At 36.0% G+C, this 18,762-nt stretch overlaps 1 protein-coding gene and 1 long non-coding RNA gene across 4 annotated transcripts in view; one reads left to right on the top strand and one right to left on the bottom strand.

Annotated features, from left to right (window-relative positions):
* LOC116660452 overlaps positions 1-18,762 on the bottom strand; it is a 109,418-nt gene that overhangs the window by 69,017 nt on the left and 21,639 nt on the right. The gene's annotated exons all lie outside the window — the stretch shown is intronic.
* Positions 1-18,762, top strand: part of DNAJC5B (DnaJ heat shock protein family (Hsp40) member C5 beta) — a 77,516-nt gene that overhangs the window by 43,297 nt on the left and 15,457 nt on the right. For both annotated transcript variants that reach the window (XM_006193753.2, XM_006193752.2), the window contains one exon: positions 17,208-17,421. In XM_006193753.2, coding sequence (XP_006193815.1) covers positions 17,208-17,421 — 214 coding nt within the window. The remainder of the gene's footprint in view (positions 1-17,207; positions 17,422-18,762) is intronic.

Genomic DNA, 18,762 nt, shown 5'->3' with positions numbered 1-18,762 from the left:
AACCATCACATCTCTGATTTTAGAACAGCTACCATGAATCCAAAGGATTTAAAGGCCTGAATCGGAGTGACAGGCCACAGTGAAGGATGGAGTAAAGGTCAGCGTCTGAGAGGGAAGGCTGGGGATGAAATTCAGGGTTCTTAGGCCCAGGCTGGGATTTAAAGATAGCAGTAGAGAGAGGAATCCAGAATTAGCACAGAGCTCTAAGTTCTGGACACTGGGGAGGAAGTAAGTCCACTGTCAGTACACCCAGGAGATGACTGCGCATCCAGCTAATGTGATGTTTATCCTCACACTGGGTAGTAGTAGCTTTTGGTATTTACTAGCAAAGTTCTATCTATCTGATGGTTAAAAGAGAAAGATTTGCAAGGGAATCTCTACAGGTCCTAAGGTAATGTAATGCACCTCATTAGGCAACACTCACTGTTAGATGCAACTGTTTCTTAAGTCAACTGTTGATAAAATAAAATCATGGCACTATTCAGTGCATGTTATGTGTTACATACCCTGAACTTACAGCTGTGCCTGGTGGGCTAGGGGCTTAATAAATAACTGGTAAAAAATGCATGTGTGAAAGTATAAATGAGTAAGTCAGTAAGAAAAAGCAAAGTTGCTTTCCTGGGTGCTTTATAAATGGGCATCAAGCCAAATAACCTAATAAGGTAGCTGAAATAAATTATGCAGACATGAATTTAAAAGCAAAGGTATGAAGGTAAACACTAACACTGTTTATCTCATTGAATATCGTTACATCTATTGGTACCAAAATGCTCCTTAAATCTGCTTTATGTCTAACAATATTCTCGAAACAAAAGCATAAATAATAAAAGTATACTTTCAAAGAAGTTTTCTACAAACTGTAATATATTTTACTGAAATTGACATAGATATTTAAAAAACTATTGATTAGGTGATGATGTCAATGAATGTGGTGGAATAAGGAATTCTGAAAGTCTGACCCACCATAAAAGCAACTGAAAACCTGAAAAGAACTATCAGGATCAGCCTTTTCAGAATCTGTAAACTATACAAAAGCTTGTGTCAATTGGGATGTACTTATTTTTTTTAAGTTGCATTGTGGTAAGAACAGTGAACTTCATGGCATTTTAAACTGTCCCAGTCCCACAGCTCAGTTGTAACCTTGAAAATAACGGCCTGCATTCCTGGCACCAGTGGTACTAGAGGAAGCAGAAAAGACCTTTTTTTTTTTTTTTTTTTTTTTTTTGAAAATAATTGTCATTACTTGATCTGTCTAGTGGCTCCACAGAAGACCTGCTTGAAAGACTTGTTTTATCTCATCTAAATCAAAATGTATCCAGTGCTAAAGTTGCTATGAAAGAAGGGAGGACATTTGTTCAAAACATTTATAGAAAAATTTTTAGTCATTGCTACCTGAGATAATGGATAACAGTTGGGGCAACAGTAGACTCATGAAAGAAATTCAGGATAAAAGGCTGCGGAATGAGATACTTTGGGGAAGAAGGGCTTTGAAAAGCTCTGACATACTCCTGCGAATCTAGAAGCCACTCTCATGCCCAGGGTTGTGCACATGCTCAGGAAAGACCTGAGAAAGCCCTAAGCTCTCACTTCTGGCTGACCTTGAAGAGCTGTGCAAGCAGGAAGTGAAGGTTACAGCAGGGTTGTAAACTGCCTGGCTGAGTGTTGAAGATGTGCCCTAACTCACACACAATGCCCATCTGCAAAGACTGGGAGATTTTGGTTCCAAATTTGTAAGAGAATCTCTCTAGTCCTTAGCCGACCATTAGGCTAATGGAATAGAGACTTCAGTGGCCACATATGACTAAGAATAGAGACTTTATAAAATTAGGTCAGAAAAGTCATTAAGCAAATAACTATAATAATCAACTACTTAAAAACCATAGGGCAAGAGGTGAATCTGATATGAAGAGTTGCCAAATTATAATATTCAAAATATTCAGTTTTCAAAAAAAAATTATAAGCCATGCAAAGAAACAAGAAAGTAAGGCCCATATGCAAGGTGAAAAAAAATCAATAGAAACTGGCCCTGAGGAAGCTCCAAATTTCAAAATGTTAAACAAGGACTTTAAATAAGCTAAACATGTCAAAGGCTAAAGAAAATCATATCTAAACAACTAAAGGTAAGTATGAAAATGGTATCTTGCCATATGCAGAATATCAATAAAATAATAAAAATTATATAAAGGAACCAAAATAGAAATTCTGGAGATTGAAAAGAATAATTGAAATGAAAAATTCATTAGTAGATTTGAGCAGGCGGAAGAAAGAATCAGTGAAACTGAAGATAGGTCAATTAACAAGTTTATGTATAGCACAGGGAACTACATTCAATATCTTGCAGTAACCTGTAATGAAAATGAATATGAGTACAACAACAACAAAAGATTATACAGTCTGAGTAATAGAGAGATAAAAGAATGAAGAAAAATAAACAGTCTAAGAGATTTGCATACACCATCATGCATACCAACATATACATACTAAGAGTCCAAGAGAAGAGAAAGAGAAAGGGGGAAAAGAGTATTTGAAAAAATAATGGCTAAAAATGTTCCAAATTTGATGAAAAATATTAATCTACGCATCTAAGAAGTTCCACGATCTCTAAGCAGGATAAACTCAAGAAAATCCTCACTGAGACATATCATAAACAACCGTACAAAGTCAAAAAGTATATTGAAAGCAGCAAGAGAGAAGTGACTCATCATTATAAAGGGTCCTCAATAAGATCAACAGTTGATTTCTCATTAGAAACTATGAGGCCAGAAGGTAGTAGGATTATATATGCAAAGTGCTGAAAGAAAATACATGGCAACCAATAATGCTATATTTACCAAAATTATCCCTCAAAAAAGGAGAAATCAAGAAAATTCTAGATAAATAAGTCTTTTAGCAGACTTTCCCTATAAGAAATTCTAGAAAGAATCCTTCAGGCTTAAGTGCAAATACATTAGACAGTAACTTGAATCCACTTGAAGAATTAGTAAACACCAATAAAAGTAACTTCATAGGTAAATGAGAAAGACAGAATTAATATTTTAATTCTGCTTGTTTGTAATTCTTCTGTCTTCCTATCTGATTTAAAAGACAACTGCACATATCATACAACTCAATATCAAAAAAATACTTGATTAAAAATGGGCAGAAGAACTGAACAGATTTTTCCAAAGATGTCATACAGATGGCCAACAGGCACAGGAAAAAATGCTCACCATTGCTAATCATCAGGAAAATGCAAGTCAAAACCACAGTGGGCTATTACTTCATACCTGCTAGAATGGCTATCATCAAAAAGAACACAAATAGCAAATGTTGGGGAGAATGTGGTGACAGGGAACCTAGTACACAGTTGGTGGGAATGTAAATTGGTCCAGCCACCATGGAAAACAGTATGGAGGGTTCTCAAAAAAACAAAAACAAAACCAAAAACAAAACAAAGTAGAACTACCATATGACCCAGTAATTCCAATCCTGGTTATACATCTGAAAAAAAAAAAAAATGAAAACACTAATTCAAAAAGATACATACACCCCAATATTCATAGCAGCATTATTTACAATTGTCCAAGATATGGAAGCAACCGAAGTGTCCATCAATAGATGAATGGATGAAAAAAATACATACATACAATGGAATACTACTCTGTCATAGAAGAATGAAATTTTGCCATTTGCAGCAACATGAATGGACTTGGAGGGCATTATGCTAAGTGAAATAAGTCAGACAGAGAAAGACAAATATTGTATGATAAAACTTACATGGGGTATCTAAAACAATACAACAAACTAGTGAATATAACAAAAAAGAAGCAGACTTACAGATACAGAGAACAAACTAGTGGTCATCAATGGAGAGAGAGAAGAGGGAAGGGGAAATATAGCGGATGGGGAAGTACAAACTTGCTAGGTAGAAAATAAGCTACAAGGATATATTGTACAACATGGGGAATACAGCAAATATTTTATGATAACTAAAGTGGATAACCTTCAAAAATTGTGAATCACTGTATTGTATACCTGTAACTTACATAATATTATATATCAACTACACTTCAATGAAATATAAAATAAAAGACAACTGCATACAGTAATAATTATAAATCTATGTGGATGAATACACAATGTGTGAGGATGTAATTTGTGACAACAGTAGCATAAACGGGGAGAGTGGAATTACATAGAAGCAAAATTCTTGTATACTTTTGACAGTAAATTATATTAATCTGAACTTATTGTTAAATATTAAGATGTTATTTATAGTCCCAAGGGCAACTACACAAAAAAGCCTTCAAAAATAAACAGTAAAAGAAATGATAATGGAATTATAACACAAAAGAAGGCAGTAATGGAGGTACTGAGGAACAAAAAAGCCGTAAGACATAAGAATATAAATAGCAAAATGGCAGAAGTCCTTTCTTATCAGTAATTACTTCTATATTAATAGATTAAATGCTCAAAAAGGCAGAGACTGGGAAATGAATTTTAAGAAACATGATTGAACTATATGCTGTCTACAAAAAAAATTTTAAACCTCACCCTAGATTCAAAGACAAGTGGGATGAAAGTAAAATAGGATGGAAAAAGATACTATATAGAAGGAATATCCAAATAAAGCTGGAGTGGCTATACTAATAACAGACAAAATAAACTTTAAGGAAAAGTTACCAGAGTCAAAGAGGGATATTTTACAATTTAAAAAAGGTAAATCCTTCAAGAAGATATAGGAATTAGAAAAAGATACTGTATCTAACAACAGAGCCCCCAAATATATGCAGCAAAAATTGATGGGATTGAAAGGAGAAATATATGATTCAACAACAGTAATTGGAGACTTCAATTCCTCACTTTCAATAGTGACTAGAACAACTAGACAGATGATCAGCAAGGAAATAGAAGACTGTAACACCATAAATCAACTGGAACTAACAGACAGCCTTAGAACACTCTACCAGTAACACAAGTACCTGTGGAATCTTCTCCATGTTAGACTGCATGTTAGGTCACAAAAACAAGTATCAATAAATTCAGAAACATTCATTCATTCATTTATTTATTTATTTATTTATTTATTTATTTATTTATTTATTTATTTTAAGACCTTAGATTAATGACCTAAATTTCCACTTTAAGAAACTCGAAAAAGAAGAGCAAACTGGACCAAAAGCAAGAAGAGAAGGAATAGTAAAGATTAGCATGGAGACAAACACAATAGAGAATATAAATAGAGAAAAATCCACAAAACCAAAAGTTGTTTCTTTGAAAATATCAACAAGATTGACAAACTTTTAGCTAAACTGCCAAGAGAAAACTCAATTACCAAAATTAGGAATAAAAACAGGGACATTACAACTGACGTTATAGAAAAACAGAATTATAAGGAATACTATGAACAAATGCTTGCCAAAAATAATTAGACAACCCAGATAATGAATAAACTCTTAGAAACACACAAGTACCAGAATTTACTCAAAAAGAAACATAAAATCTAAGTAGTCCTATAAAATGTGAAGATTAAGCCCATAATTTAAAAAAAATTCCAACAAGGAAAAGTCCACATCCAGGTGCTTTAATTGGTGAATTCTACCAAAAGGGAGGAGGAGGGAAGAGGAGAAGAAGAGTTAGTAATCCTTCTCAAACTATTCCAAGAAAGTAGAGGGGACACTCCTCAACTCTTTCTATGAAGCTAGGTTTACCCTGATACAAAGTCAGACAAAGACATCACAAGAAAAGAAAACTACAGAGCAATAAACCTTGTGAATATAGATGCAAAAATTCTCAACAAAATACTAGCAAATTGAATTCAATAACATTAAAAATTTAAAAGGTTAAACTTACCCTGACAAGTAAGACTTTTCCAAGAATGCAAGGTTAGTTCAAATTGTGAAAATCAATGTAACACACCATATTAATAGAATAAAGGGAAAAACCCTCATATTCATCTTGATAAATGCAGAAAAGGTTTTGGAAAAGGTGTTGACAAAATCCAACATCCTTTCATGTCAAAAATACTCCAACAAACAAGCAACAGAAGAGAACTCCTCAATTTAATGAAGGGCACCTATGAAAAATCCATAGCTATCAATACTTAAGAGTTAAAGACTGAAAACTTTCCCCCAAAGATCTGGAATAAGATAAAGATGTCTGCTCTTACTGTCTCTTTCAACACTGCATTGGAAGTTCTACGAGGGCAATTGGGCAAGAGTAAGAAATAAAAGGCATTCAGATTGGAAAGAAATACAACTGTCTCTACTCACAGATGATATAATCTCACACACACAATTAGAGCTAATAAATGAGTTAAGCAAAGTTTCAGGACTTAATTTCAATATACAAAAATCTTAATTTCAATATACAATATACTAGAACAATATGAGAAGAAAACTAAGAAAACAATTCCATTCACAATGGCATCAAAAAGAATAAAATACTTAGGAATAAATTTTACCAAATTTAGTGAAAGACTTGTTCACTGAAAACTTATATAAAACACTGTTGAAAGAAACTAAAGACCTAAATAAATGTAAGGACATCCCATGTTCACAGATTAAGACTAAATATTAATATTAAAATGAATCTACAGATTTGATGCAATCCTATCAAAATTCCAACTACCATTTTTCAGAATTGGATAAACTGATCCTAAAATTCATATGGAAATAAAATGCCAAGGACTCTGAATAGAAAAAAAAATCTTGACAAGATGAACACAGTTGCACAACTCAACAGTCCCTGATTCCAAAACTCATTACAAAGTTATAGTAATCAAAACAGTGTGGTACTGGCATAAAGACAGAAATATATATCAATGGAATGGAATTAAGAGTCTAGAAATTAATACATAAACCTATGGTGAGGTGAATCTTAACAAAGGTGCCAAGACCATTCAATAAAAGAAAGAAAAGTCTTTTCAACAAATGGTGCTGGGACAACATGCAAAAGAATGAATCTGAACCTCTACCTCACATCATATAAAAAATTAAGTCAAAATGGAACAAATACCTAAATGTAGAATGTAAATTTAACCAAGGACGTATATACCTGTACTGTAACTATACACTGAAACTATACCTGTACACTGAAAACTGTAAGACACCAATGAGAGAAATTGAAGAAGACACAAATATATGTAAAGATATCCCATACTCATGGATTAGAAGAATTAATATTGCTGAAATATCCATATTGCCCAAAGAAATCTACAGATTCAGTGCAATCCCTATCAAAATTCCAAAAGCATTTTTCACATAAATAGAACAAAGAATCCCAAAAGTTGTATGGAACCACAAAATACCCCAAACAGCTAAAGCAATCTTGAGAAAGAAAAACAAAGCCTAGAGGCACCACACTTTCAGATTTCAAAACCTATTACAAAGCTATAGCAAACAACAGTATGGTGTTGGCAATAAAAACTGACACACAGATCAATGGAACAGAATAGAAAGCCCAGAAATAAACTCATGCTTGTATACAACAAAGAAGCCAAGAACACTGGGGTAAGAACAGTCTCTTCAATAAATGATGTTGGGAAAACTGGACAACCACTTGCCAAAGAATGAAACTGGAACACTATCTTATATCATACATAAAAATTAACTCAAAATGGACCAAATATTTAAATGTAAGACTTGAAACCATAAAACTCATAGAAGAAAACATAGGCATTAAGCTCCTTGACACTGATGTTGATGATGAGTTTTTAGATTTGATGCCAGAAGCAAAGGCAAGTAAACACATGGGACTACATCAAACTAGAATTCTACACGGGAAAGGACACCATCAACACCATCAACAAAACGAAAAGGCAACCTATCGAATGGGAGAAAATATCTACAAATCATATATCTGATAAGGGATTAATATCCAAAATAGCACTCATAAAACCTAACAGCAAAACAAACAATCCAATTAAAAATGGGCAGAGTATCTGAATAGGTATTTTTCCAAGGGAGCCATACAGATGGCCAACAGGTACATGCAAAGGTACTCAATATCACTATCAGGGAAATGCAAATCACAACCACAATGAGATATCACCTCACACCTGCTAGAAAGGTTATTATCAAAAAGATAAGAAATCACAGCTATTGGAGAGAATGTGATGAAAAGGGAGCTCTTGTGCACTGCTGGTGGCAATATAAATTGGTGCAGGCACTATGGAGAACAGTATGGAGGTTTTTCAAATAATTAAAAATAGTACTACCATGTGATCCAGCAATTCTACTTCTGGGTAATTATCTGAAGAAACAAAAACACTAAGTTGAAGAGAGAACTGCGCTCCATGTTAACTGCAGCATTATTTACAATAATCAAGTCATGGGAACAACCTAAATGTCCATCAATAGGTAAGTGGATAAAGAAAATGCAGTATATATTCAGTGGAACACTATTCAGCCATAAAATGGAGGAAATTCTGCCATTTTCGACAGCATCAATAGACCTTGAGGGCATTATGCTAAGTGACAAACAGACACAGAAAGACAAATCATGTTTGACCTCACTTATATGTGGAATCAAAAAAAACCCAAACTCATAGGTACGGAGAACAAATTGGTGGTTGCCAGAGGTGGAGGTGGGGGCTGGGTGAAATAGGTGAATGTGGTCAAAAAGTACAAACTTCCAGTTATAAAATAAATAAGTCTTAGGGGAAAATATAGAATAAAAAAGGCAAAAGAAATATGCTATAAACGTTTTAATAGAGATCAAATTGCCACAGTTGATGTGTGTGTATAATGCTTTGCTATTAATACTGCACAATGTGTTTGTTTACCATAGGATAAAAAAGCCTCAAGTAATGAATAGTATAAAAGCATTCCAAAAAAGTTGCTAAGAAAGTGTTAAATAGCTTTGAAGCTAGCAATTCATGTATACATTAAACAAAACAACAAATTTCTATCCAAATTAGTCAAGCTCAAAGAAACAACATAGAACTGTGGTTTCCAGGGACTGAGGGGGAAGAGGAAATGGGAACTTGTTTAGTAGATACAGAGTTTCAGTTTTGCAAGGTGAAAAAATTCTAAATAAAGAAAAATAAAGAACATGACATAAGAGTTTTTAAAAAGAACATCCCCTCACAGATTATTCTTAATACCAGGTGTTGAAAACCACTGATTGAACTGGTGTGCAGAGGAGAAATGATAAGCATAGATGACTGCAGCAGCACAGTCTGGTTATCTACCCTGTTCTTGGTCCTTTTATAACGATGCAAGCTTTTTGCATAAACTACATTTTAAAGAAGTGTATGGGGGAGGGAAGGAGGAGATAATTAACAGTCCAATAGTTTGAAGGGGAGGCAAGGACCAAAACAAAAAATAGTTTCCTTTTAAATAATGATGAGCATGTTTGCTTGCTGAGAAGGAGCTAATGGGGACATTATTTGAAGACACTGGAGTTGGGAGGAGGAATTGATGATGGATGGAACAGGATTTAGGAAAGTGCATATATAGATTCTAGAACACACTGGCAAGGTTAACCTTAAAAAGGAGAAGGAAGATGGATGCAATTATGCAGAAGTATAGAAGTAAAAACGTGTAAAGGAGTTTCTTTCCAATGAACTTTTAACCCCTTTTGAAGTAGGAAATGAGGTTTCTTGTTGAGAGGGGTGAGGGAATGCGGAAGAGAAATCAAGAAGTGGTAAAAGCTTGAATATTTACCACAGAAGATTTGAGAGGGAACTTACTGAGGTCAAGCAAAAGGACTGGCAGGCAGCATGAAAGTCCAGCTGAGTTTGGAAGTTGTGTGCCCTCATTGACCCCAGGTTTGTATGGTTTTGCAATCTTCTCCATCAATGTTGGTCTCCCAGAAATGGGAGTGGACGTAGTAGATGGCTAGAGTCATCTCCTTAGAGGTATGACTGGAAATCAGAACTTCTAAAGAATTGATTTGAGTAGCACTTAAGTGCATGACCACAAGGTTGAGGCCACATAGTTAAGGAAACTGAGTCAATGAAATTGACAGTCTGGAAAAATAGATCCTGGTAGTTTAAAAATACTGGTTTAGGGGAAAAATGGGTTTAGGGAGGACAAGAAAGTGAGCACCAGGAGCCCTACAAGAGCTAAGGCCAGGCCTGCCACTGGAAATTACCAGGACCTGCTTGTAGCTTTGACACAATTCACTATCACTGAGCTTGAGCTGGGAGCCAGTGCTGTTGAGGGCTCTGAGGAGAACAGTGGTGGGAGCTGCCATTGGAAGGAGGAGACATGGTTTGTACAGCCATTTCTTCTACATCCTGGTCTTATGTTCAGAGTTCAACAGAGATTGCTGTCTTTGAAAAAACAAGAATGCAAACATTTCCCCCAGGAAATGCAATAAGGTGAGAAGCCCAGAAACTTTTGTTGGGAACCTGAGCCAGATACAGAGATCTTGAATTGTATGTGGCTCTCAGATTTGGGGTGAGCTGTGGGCTGTAGGGGGAAAGATGAAATACAGCACACAAAGATCTCAATGGCCTGCCGAAGGCTGTCAGTGGCCTACTGGTGTCATAACCTCAAGTCTTATTCCATGAAGTAGTACCTTTATGATTGATACAGACAAAACTTCTAATATTGGCCACATTTTATCTACTGTGTTTGCACAGATATTCTAGACTATTCTGTCTTATTAAGGAAGGTGAAGAGCTGGTCTTAAAATTAACCAAAGAAAAGAACTGCAGTGATCAGAAAACTATCTGCCAATTAGAAATAGAATAGAAAACTACAGAAACCATATGCCAATTGGGCATTTGAACTTTTCAAAAGTTCAAATTTAAACTTCGAACTTTTAAGTCCAATATTAAAAAAAGACAAGCATAATGCCTCATAAAGTCAAGTTATTCTACTTTCCTTCTAGGGACTATTTGACAAGGGATCATGAAGTATGGTGGTATCATCGTCTCAGCTGCCACCAGAGGTCAGCACTGGACTCTCGATGTGGTTCTCTGTGAGGGAAAAGACTGAGTCTCTGAAACAGCATCATCTATGGTTCCCATTGTTATCTCATTCAATCTGTCTTGAATCATGAATGTGATCGCGGATCCCAGACAACTAGAGAAAACACCAGCTATTGCTGGGGTGAGCTGCTCAGAGATTCATCTGTAAATGTGAGGCAATCAGGGGACTGTGTAATGTGGCCTTCAGAGTGCCTTGGGTTGAGGTCTTGGTAGTCAAAGTACCTGAATCATAGACTATGGCAGCTGGTGTTTCAGAAATAATTACACAGTAGAGGTAGTATTGGCATCATTATTTGCAGTTTGAAGCCCAATGGACCCTGACCTTGCTATTCCATTTCTTGACTCTATACTAATCCTGGCCCGGTGCCTCCCGCTTCCTTGAGCCCCACTCATATTCTTGTTGTAGCTTTCCTTCAGCAGCATACTGTATTAAAGTGTCTTATGGGGAGGGAAACTGTCCTGGGTACAAAGGTGTGAAATTGTTGTGGGGTGTTGAGAGATTTGGGGGCTGATCAAGGGAAAAGGTAAGTCCCTGAGAGCCAGTAACACACAACAAGCCATACTGGGTGGTGCTTGAACAGGGTTGCACAGTATGAGACCATCCAGAGGCTTACGGCATTGGGGGATACTCTCAGAAAGGGAGGAGGTCAAGGGAACATCCAGGGGAGAAGGAGGTTGTAAAGGGGGCCTACATATCTAGGTGATGTTACTCAGAAGCATAGTGAGGAGTGTCTGAGTCAGAGTTCCAAAGGGCCACGGCAGCTTGGAGTCTTATAACCACAAGGGCCTGTCTTACCAATGGCCAGTAGATGTGGGGTGAGGTCTTGCAGATACATAAAGCAGGAAGGCTCTAAATGGCTAACAATCTGCTTGTTTGGGTTGTTTTACAAATAACAATGTGTGAAAATTTGAGTTTGACACTGGCGGGCTTTTGAGTGAATGGGTCTCACCCTGCAGTAAAGAAACAAACAATGTAGGGGTCAATACAGAGGCATTCTTTGGCTCGTTTATATAACAATGGTTAAAAAGCTCTTGGTGGAATTAACATATAGTTGAAAGAAGAGAATATAAACATGAAAGATAACCAGGTTATCACTGGCTAGGTAACTTACACTAGTTCTCCCTTCTGCTGAGAACTAGCAAAACTGAAAGGAAAATTATATTTATATATGTACATCTTAAAAGTATTTGAGAGTAAAGATCACTCCTGACTAAATCATGTTATGGAGGAAGAAAAACTGAGAGGCTGAACAGGAGAAAGAAAGGAAGAAAAAACCTGGACCCTGGCCCAGTAAGAATGGAAATCCTGCAATTCTATTTAGACTCCGAAGTGCTGCCTCCCAGGAGAAAGGCCAAAATGGAAGTAAACCAGTCTGAGGTTGACAGTTACTTTGGTAGTCCTCCATAAGTCATATCCCCTGGTATTTATACCCTTGTGTAATATTCTTGAATCTGGGCTGGCTTTCTGACCTAACTTAACTAAAAGAACTGTGGCAGAAGTGATGATTTACCTAAATCTTAAGAAGACCTAGCAGCTTTTACTTTGGCAATCTAGTTTCGACAACACTTAAGAAATAAGTGCTTAAGTGCTTACTGTTTTAAGCTACTAAATTTTACTGTAGTCTGCTACACAGAAATAGATAATGGAAATACCAATCTTATGTGGACTGTAACTGAACTTTGAGTCATCTGGATGACTGAGAAAAATGGAATCTGAGTTTCTAATATTGGATTAAGATGATCCCAGTTGTATAAGTGCCTCCAGATACCTGAAAGTAGGAAATACAAATTCTCTCTGGTGTAACATCGTCTCAGTCCTCTAGTTATTCTTTAGAAGTTTTAAACATCTGGCACACAAAGATAATCAAGGCACACAAGTCAAGGCAATATGAACAAGAATCAGCAGGAGTGAGACAACAGCAACAAAACTGTGGAAAACTCAAGTATCAGAATTATCAGATACAGACATTAAAATATCTATGATCAAGAAGATAAAATACAAGATTTCATCCTTAGGCAGCAGGTGACTTTCTTCTGGGACATGGGAAGAGCAATAAACTTTGTGGCTGAGGGAGTGTAGCAAAAAGTCACAGAGCAATGGGGAAATCTTTGAAATGGGAAGCAACAGAAGGTAATTGGAGAAAGCAGCTGAAAATATGCTGAGAGGGGAAAGGCAGCTGCAGACACAGCTATGCCATGGTGGAACTTAGTTCCCTGAGGTTCAGGGGCCAGCCTTTCCAAATGAGAAGGTCTTCTCTGACATTACCAACCCCATAGAGATAGACAGATTGGGCCTAAAGCGGGGACAACATGGTCAGAATCAGGTCTTAGGGATGACTCACAGACTAGTAGGAAGTGTAGGTAGATCTCACCTGAGTGTTAAATGGTGTGAGGAAGAGAACTGAGCATTACAATTCTTAGAATTATTCTACTGCTTCAAAATAGGTAGATCTTAGGAGCCTTTGGTAATTACAACTATAAATTCATGTTTATCTTATCTGCCATTCACTGAATTCTCTATGCATTTCAGTTGACATCTGTTATTGGATTTTGAAGTGGAAACTGGAGAATTAGAGGTCTTGAAGCGAATTCTAGTATTAGTTATAGCCATGCCAGATTAACAGTGACTAAAAGTATAGAGAGATTTAGAGTTAAAGGTTCATATTCTGATTGAATATCACTTTTAAGTATAAAATGAGAAATTATAAGAAAGATGATTAAAATGAATAGGCAATGTCATATTTAAATGAACTCCAAGCATCTCCTTTCATCCTAAATTTCATATGAGTTTTCTTGCTGTATAGACAATATCCAAGGGGGTAGGTCATCAATCAGCTACCTCCTTGAGCAAGTGTATAACTTTGGCAGCTGCCTCTGCTAGCCATATTTCCTGAGGATTCCTCAGAGCCAAGACTATCTGCCAAGAGGAATCAAAATGCTGCTGATGACCAGGAATTGGATGTGTTACAAATGGAGGTGCTCCAGCCCTCTGAATTTGCCAACTCCATTGTTAGAGGAATATGATAAATGGTTGAGTGCATCTACCTTGTGAGCTGACAAAGATCCAAGCAACTTAAAATATGACAGGTTCTTCTGGCTAAGCCTTGTGCAGTGTGTACCAGTCTACAACTGAACCCTAGACATAAAGAAACATATGTAAAGAGGCATTTTCCAGGTTTTTTTTTTTTTTCAGGGCAGAGTAACAGCCTTGTATTTGGTTTGGCTTAGACATGATCTCTGGAACTGGTAGGGGGAAATGCTGCAATTATATTCCAAGGTGCAAAGGAATTCCAGGAATACTGAGTCATTAAAATTAATGTGCTTAAAGAGTCCACCTGAGGCTTTTTGATGATGATTGTTGTATTATTAAAGTTAGAAAACTTCTTTCCTCCCCCCTCTAATTTGGTAGTGGGTCCCTTAAGGGAACAAACTCTAAATTTCAGCTATTGAAAGAGCCCAAGTTTTGTGACTGGAGCTTAAAAATGCTTAGGGAAGGAAACTACACAAGTTTATATCTATATATATAAATATATAGATATTTCTAAAAATAAGATAAAACAAAGAATTACCTATAATGCCAATGTGTAGCTATAATCCTAGTTAGTTGTGGTTATAACTTTCCATTTTCTTCCTTATCTCTACTTATTTTTCCCAATATAAAGACATATATACAATTGTCTAGGTGTGTATGTGCATGTACACATGTATATGTTATATGTGTGTGTCTGTTTGTGCATGTGTCAAGGTCACCAAAGATTTCTATATCACTAAACCCAATGATTACATCTTAGTCCTCATAGTACATGACCTGTCAACAGCATTCAACACAGGTGACCACACTTGGATTTTGTTCACTTGGATCCCAAGACCCCATATTCTCCAAATTTTCCCTTCTGCATCATTGCTCTTTCTTTCTTCATCTCCTACATCAACTCCTACATCTTCTTCACCAACTACAAAGTTCTTCCTTCCCAAAGCTCAGTCCTTGGACTTATCTGGGACCCACTCTCCTGGGAATCTTTTCCAGTTCTATGGCTCTGAATACCATCTATCTGCTGAGAACTCCCAATTGTACATCTCCCAGGGTAATTTTCGTTTGAACTCCAGACTCATACATCTCTCTACCTCCATCAAACTTGGAAGTCTAAAAGGAACCTCAAAGGTGTCCAAAATAGGACTCTGAATCCTAGCAAACCATTCCCTTCTATCAAACAAAAACAAAAACAAAACCAAAAACAAAACTCTTGCCAATTCATTAAATTGTAACTCCAAACTTTCAGTTACTCAGGCCAAAACGTTGCTGCCATCCCTGATACCTCTTTTTCTTTCACATCACACATTTAATCCATCAGTTAGCCCTCAAAGTATATCCAGAATCGAACCACTTCTCTCTAACCATCCATCACCACATTGGGCCAAACCACCATGAACTTCCCCTAAAAGAGTCTCCTGCTTCTGCCTTTGTCCTCTCCAAGACTGAGTGATCCTTCCAAGACTAAAATCAGATCATACCACTTTCTTCTCAAAACACCCCAGTGGCTTTCTGCATCACCCAGACCAAAAGCCAAAGTCTTTACAGTGTCATATTAATAGTCTGTGTGCCTTACATTTTTAAATTAAAAATATATACAAGGCAGCATAGTGCTCAGGATCCGACTGCTTATGTTCAAAGCCTGGCTCTAATTATTAGCTATGTGATGTTGGGCAAGTTACTTAACCTCTTGGTGGCTAAATTTCCTCATCTGTAAAATGGGATTATTGTAATACCAATTTCACAGAATTGGGGTGAAGATTAATGCATTAATATTTATAACATGCTTACAATAGTGCTGGCACGTAGTAGAGATTATAAATTTAAAAAATAACAAAATAGGCATTTTGTGCTACTAGCACAGGATTTCATCATAAATTCTGCATGTAACAAGCATGTCTCCAATAAGAATTTATAGATACCCTAAACATCTCTCAAAAGGATGAAAAATGTTTTGGTTAAACAAATTTCAAATGAACTGTCATTGTTTTAGTCTTTTTGTTTATTCTGAGTTCAGAATTGGAATGGATTATATACCATGATGTATACTTTTAAATAGTTTCGTACTTTTTAAGCATCCTGATGCTAAGCTACTAAATTATTCACGTACTTCCTAACCAGCAATACTGTAATTCCTAAAATAGGTGTGATATTTTTCAGTTTATTGTATAGATTGGTTTATAAGACATACATTTTCTGCTCTACTTACAGACTTTTATTAATGCATTAAAATGGAATGATTTTATTTAACCCTAAACTGATGAAATAAACAAACTTCAAGGTATATTCCTACATATACCTATAATGGGCATGCAAGGAGAATAAGTCATGTGGAATTTCCAGCAAAGAGTCATAAAATTAATTGACTTTGTAGAGATAAAAATACTACAGACTCAATTTTGAACATGGCTTTAATCAATTTAAATCTGTCTGTAGAGGGAAGTGAGGGAAAATCTCTAGCCAGAGTCTGACTTCATAGCTCAGTTCTTACATCCACTTCATAGTTTTTTAAATACCTGATTATAAATGAAGAATAAAGAATACTCAAAAATCACCACTCCCTGCCATACACACACACTACAACACAACACACACTCATATCCTTCTGGAATTGCTTTATGATCCACAGAGGAGAGAGGGCCTTACACTCACAAGTAAATTTCTACAGATTATTTGGAGTATGAAGACCTATTTGCAAAGAGGTCAAACGCACATTTGAATACAAGGTAAGTCACAATATTTGTTCATAAAAACAAAAGGGAGTTAGGATTTGTGAAGGATTTGTGAAAGGGTCATAATGTTGATTCAAGGGTGTATAAATCAGAGATCCTTTTTTTTTTTTTTTGACAGTTGAGTTTAATTATTAGAATATGTGCTGTGAAGTTGTGTTAACTGTGGAAAATTCTTCCACTTCTAAATGGAATTTTGGTGTAAACTGGTCCTGTTGCTAGAACTCTTAAAGGCCTCTGGATGTTGAGGTGGGCTACTGATGAGCTTCCAGGTGAAAATAAACTTCCCATATTTGCCAAAAGCAAATGCAGCTATTGAGAATTCCTCTGAGGATGCGAGGGGAGAAGCAATACTATTATGTCTACACATTAGAAACAAGAGACAGCATTTAATGAAAAGTTGCTTAGTTAAATCAACATAATCGTGAAACTAGTTTAATGGATGTACAAATGAATAATGCCCTTCTAAAATGTCATTGTAATTCTTATCAAATAACACTTTTCCTTACTTTTTTAATTTTAAAAGAAAATTGGCCTTGAAACACCATCCAGACAAGAATCCAGATGATCCAGGGGCCGCTGAAAAGTTTAAAGAAATCAACAACGCCCACACAATACTTACAGACATGTCAAAGAGAAACATATACGACAAATACGGATCACTAGGACTCTACGTGGCCGAGCAATTTGGAGATGAAAATGTTAATACCTACTTCATGCTGTCAAGCTGGTGGGCAAAGGTGAACTGAAGTTATTTTTTTCCCTTGAAAACAATTTCCTGGAAGATCATGGTATTATTCACTCTTTTAGATTCTATCTCAAAGAAAGGCTAACCTTACTATATTACTAAACACTTGTAAATAAAAAGAGATATCGCTTTGACCAAAGGCGACTTAAGGATCATTTTTGCTTTAGCTCATCAAATAATTATAAAACACAGCATGACTTAAAATACTTCTAGACATTAATTAAATTTGAATTTGAAGCTTCAGGTTAATTCTGACTGCCCTCCCTACACCCATAATGACTAATTAAGAACTGACTCATTGCTGAAAACCAAAAATAACTTATTAGTGTGACAACTGTTTAAAATTATTATAGGACAATTTTAGCCATGTACTTTCTCCTATCTATAGCATAGGCTACATCAGCAAACACAATTCTCAGGAGAATGTGTGGTAATTATGTCATAGGTTCACATGGAGCCAGCTGTGAAGTAGTGGAGAAGGAAATGAGAGGGGAAAGGTGAGAATTAAGTAAGTAGTGGAGGAAACTGAGTTGGAGAGAAAGAGGAAGATGGAGAAAAAAGATATATGGTCAAAAAAGGGCAACATTTTTAAGGACTTAGTGCAATCAGAATTGACTTTTGACAGTAAATTTTGTGTAGTTTCCTAGGAATTCCTAGTATATGTTTGGTGATAGTTTATATTTGTTTATGAGTTTTAATATCCTTATCTTCTGATAAAAGTATATTTACATATGAATCATACATACAGCCTATCAGCATATTTTTTGGACAGTTCACATACATGTGATAAGTTCATGGTTCGCACATTTTGTGAAATCATATGAATTCACATTCACAGGTATTGTAATTAATACTTTAAAAAACTGCAGATATCTAAGGAGACAGGTGTCATGTCCAGTAGTACCCTGACTGCTACTTTCTTCCATTAAAATAAATCTTGCTAAATTGATGAGTTTTATGTATGCAGGAGAAGAGAGAATATGTTTTGTACATAAGCATGGAGAGTCTGCCACCAAAAGCCTGTTTGCCTTCTGCAGTCCTTAGAATTCCTTTTCTTGAGGATAACTGGGATTCCCACTAAAACTCCCTTTCTTTACTGTTGAAGACTTGGGAGAGAGACAAGTTCTGCCAAGAGGATTTGGAACTTGGAATGAAAGTGTACATACTGCCAATGTCATTTATGATGATGGATTGAATGTTCATATTCATATAACAATATGAGTTTTTGTGGGCTTGCTTGGGAACCTAATCTCCAGGTATGAAACTATTCTATGGGAAAGTAGATCTGGAGTTCTAGATAATTTACACATTAGCACCTGCTTGCATGTTGGGA

The sequence above is a fragment of the Camelus ferus genome, chromosome 29, assembly GCF_009834535.1.
Source record: "Camelus ferus isolate YT-003-E chromosome 29, BCGSAC_Cfer_1.0, whole genome shotgun sequence".
Classification (NCBI taxonomy): domain Eukaryota; kingdom Metazoa; phylum Chordata; class Mammalia; order Artiodactyla; family Camelidae; genus Camelus; species Camelus ferus.
Note: the sequence above shows the minus strand (reverse complement) of the source record. Positions and strands in the feature narration are given on the sequence as shown.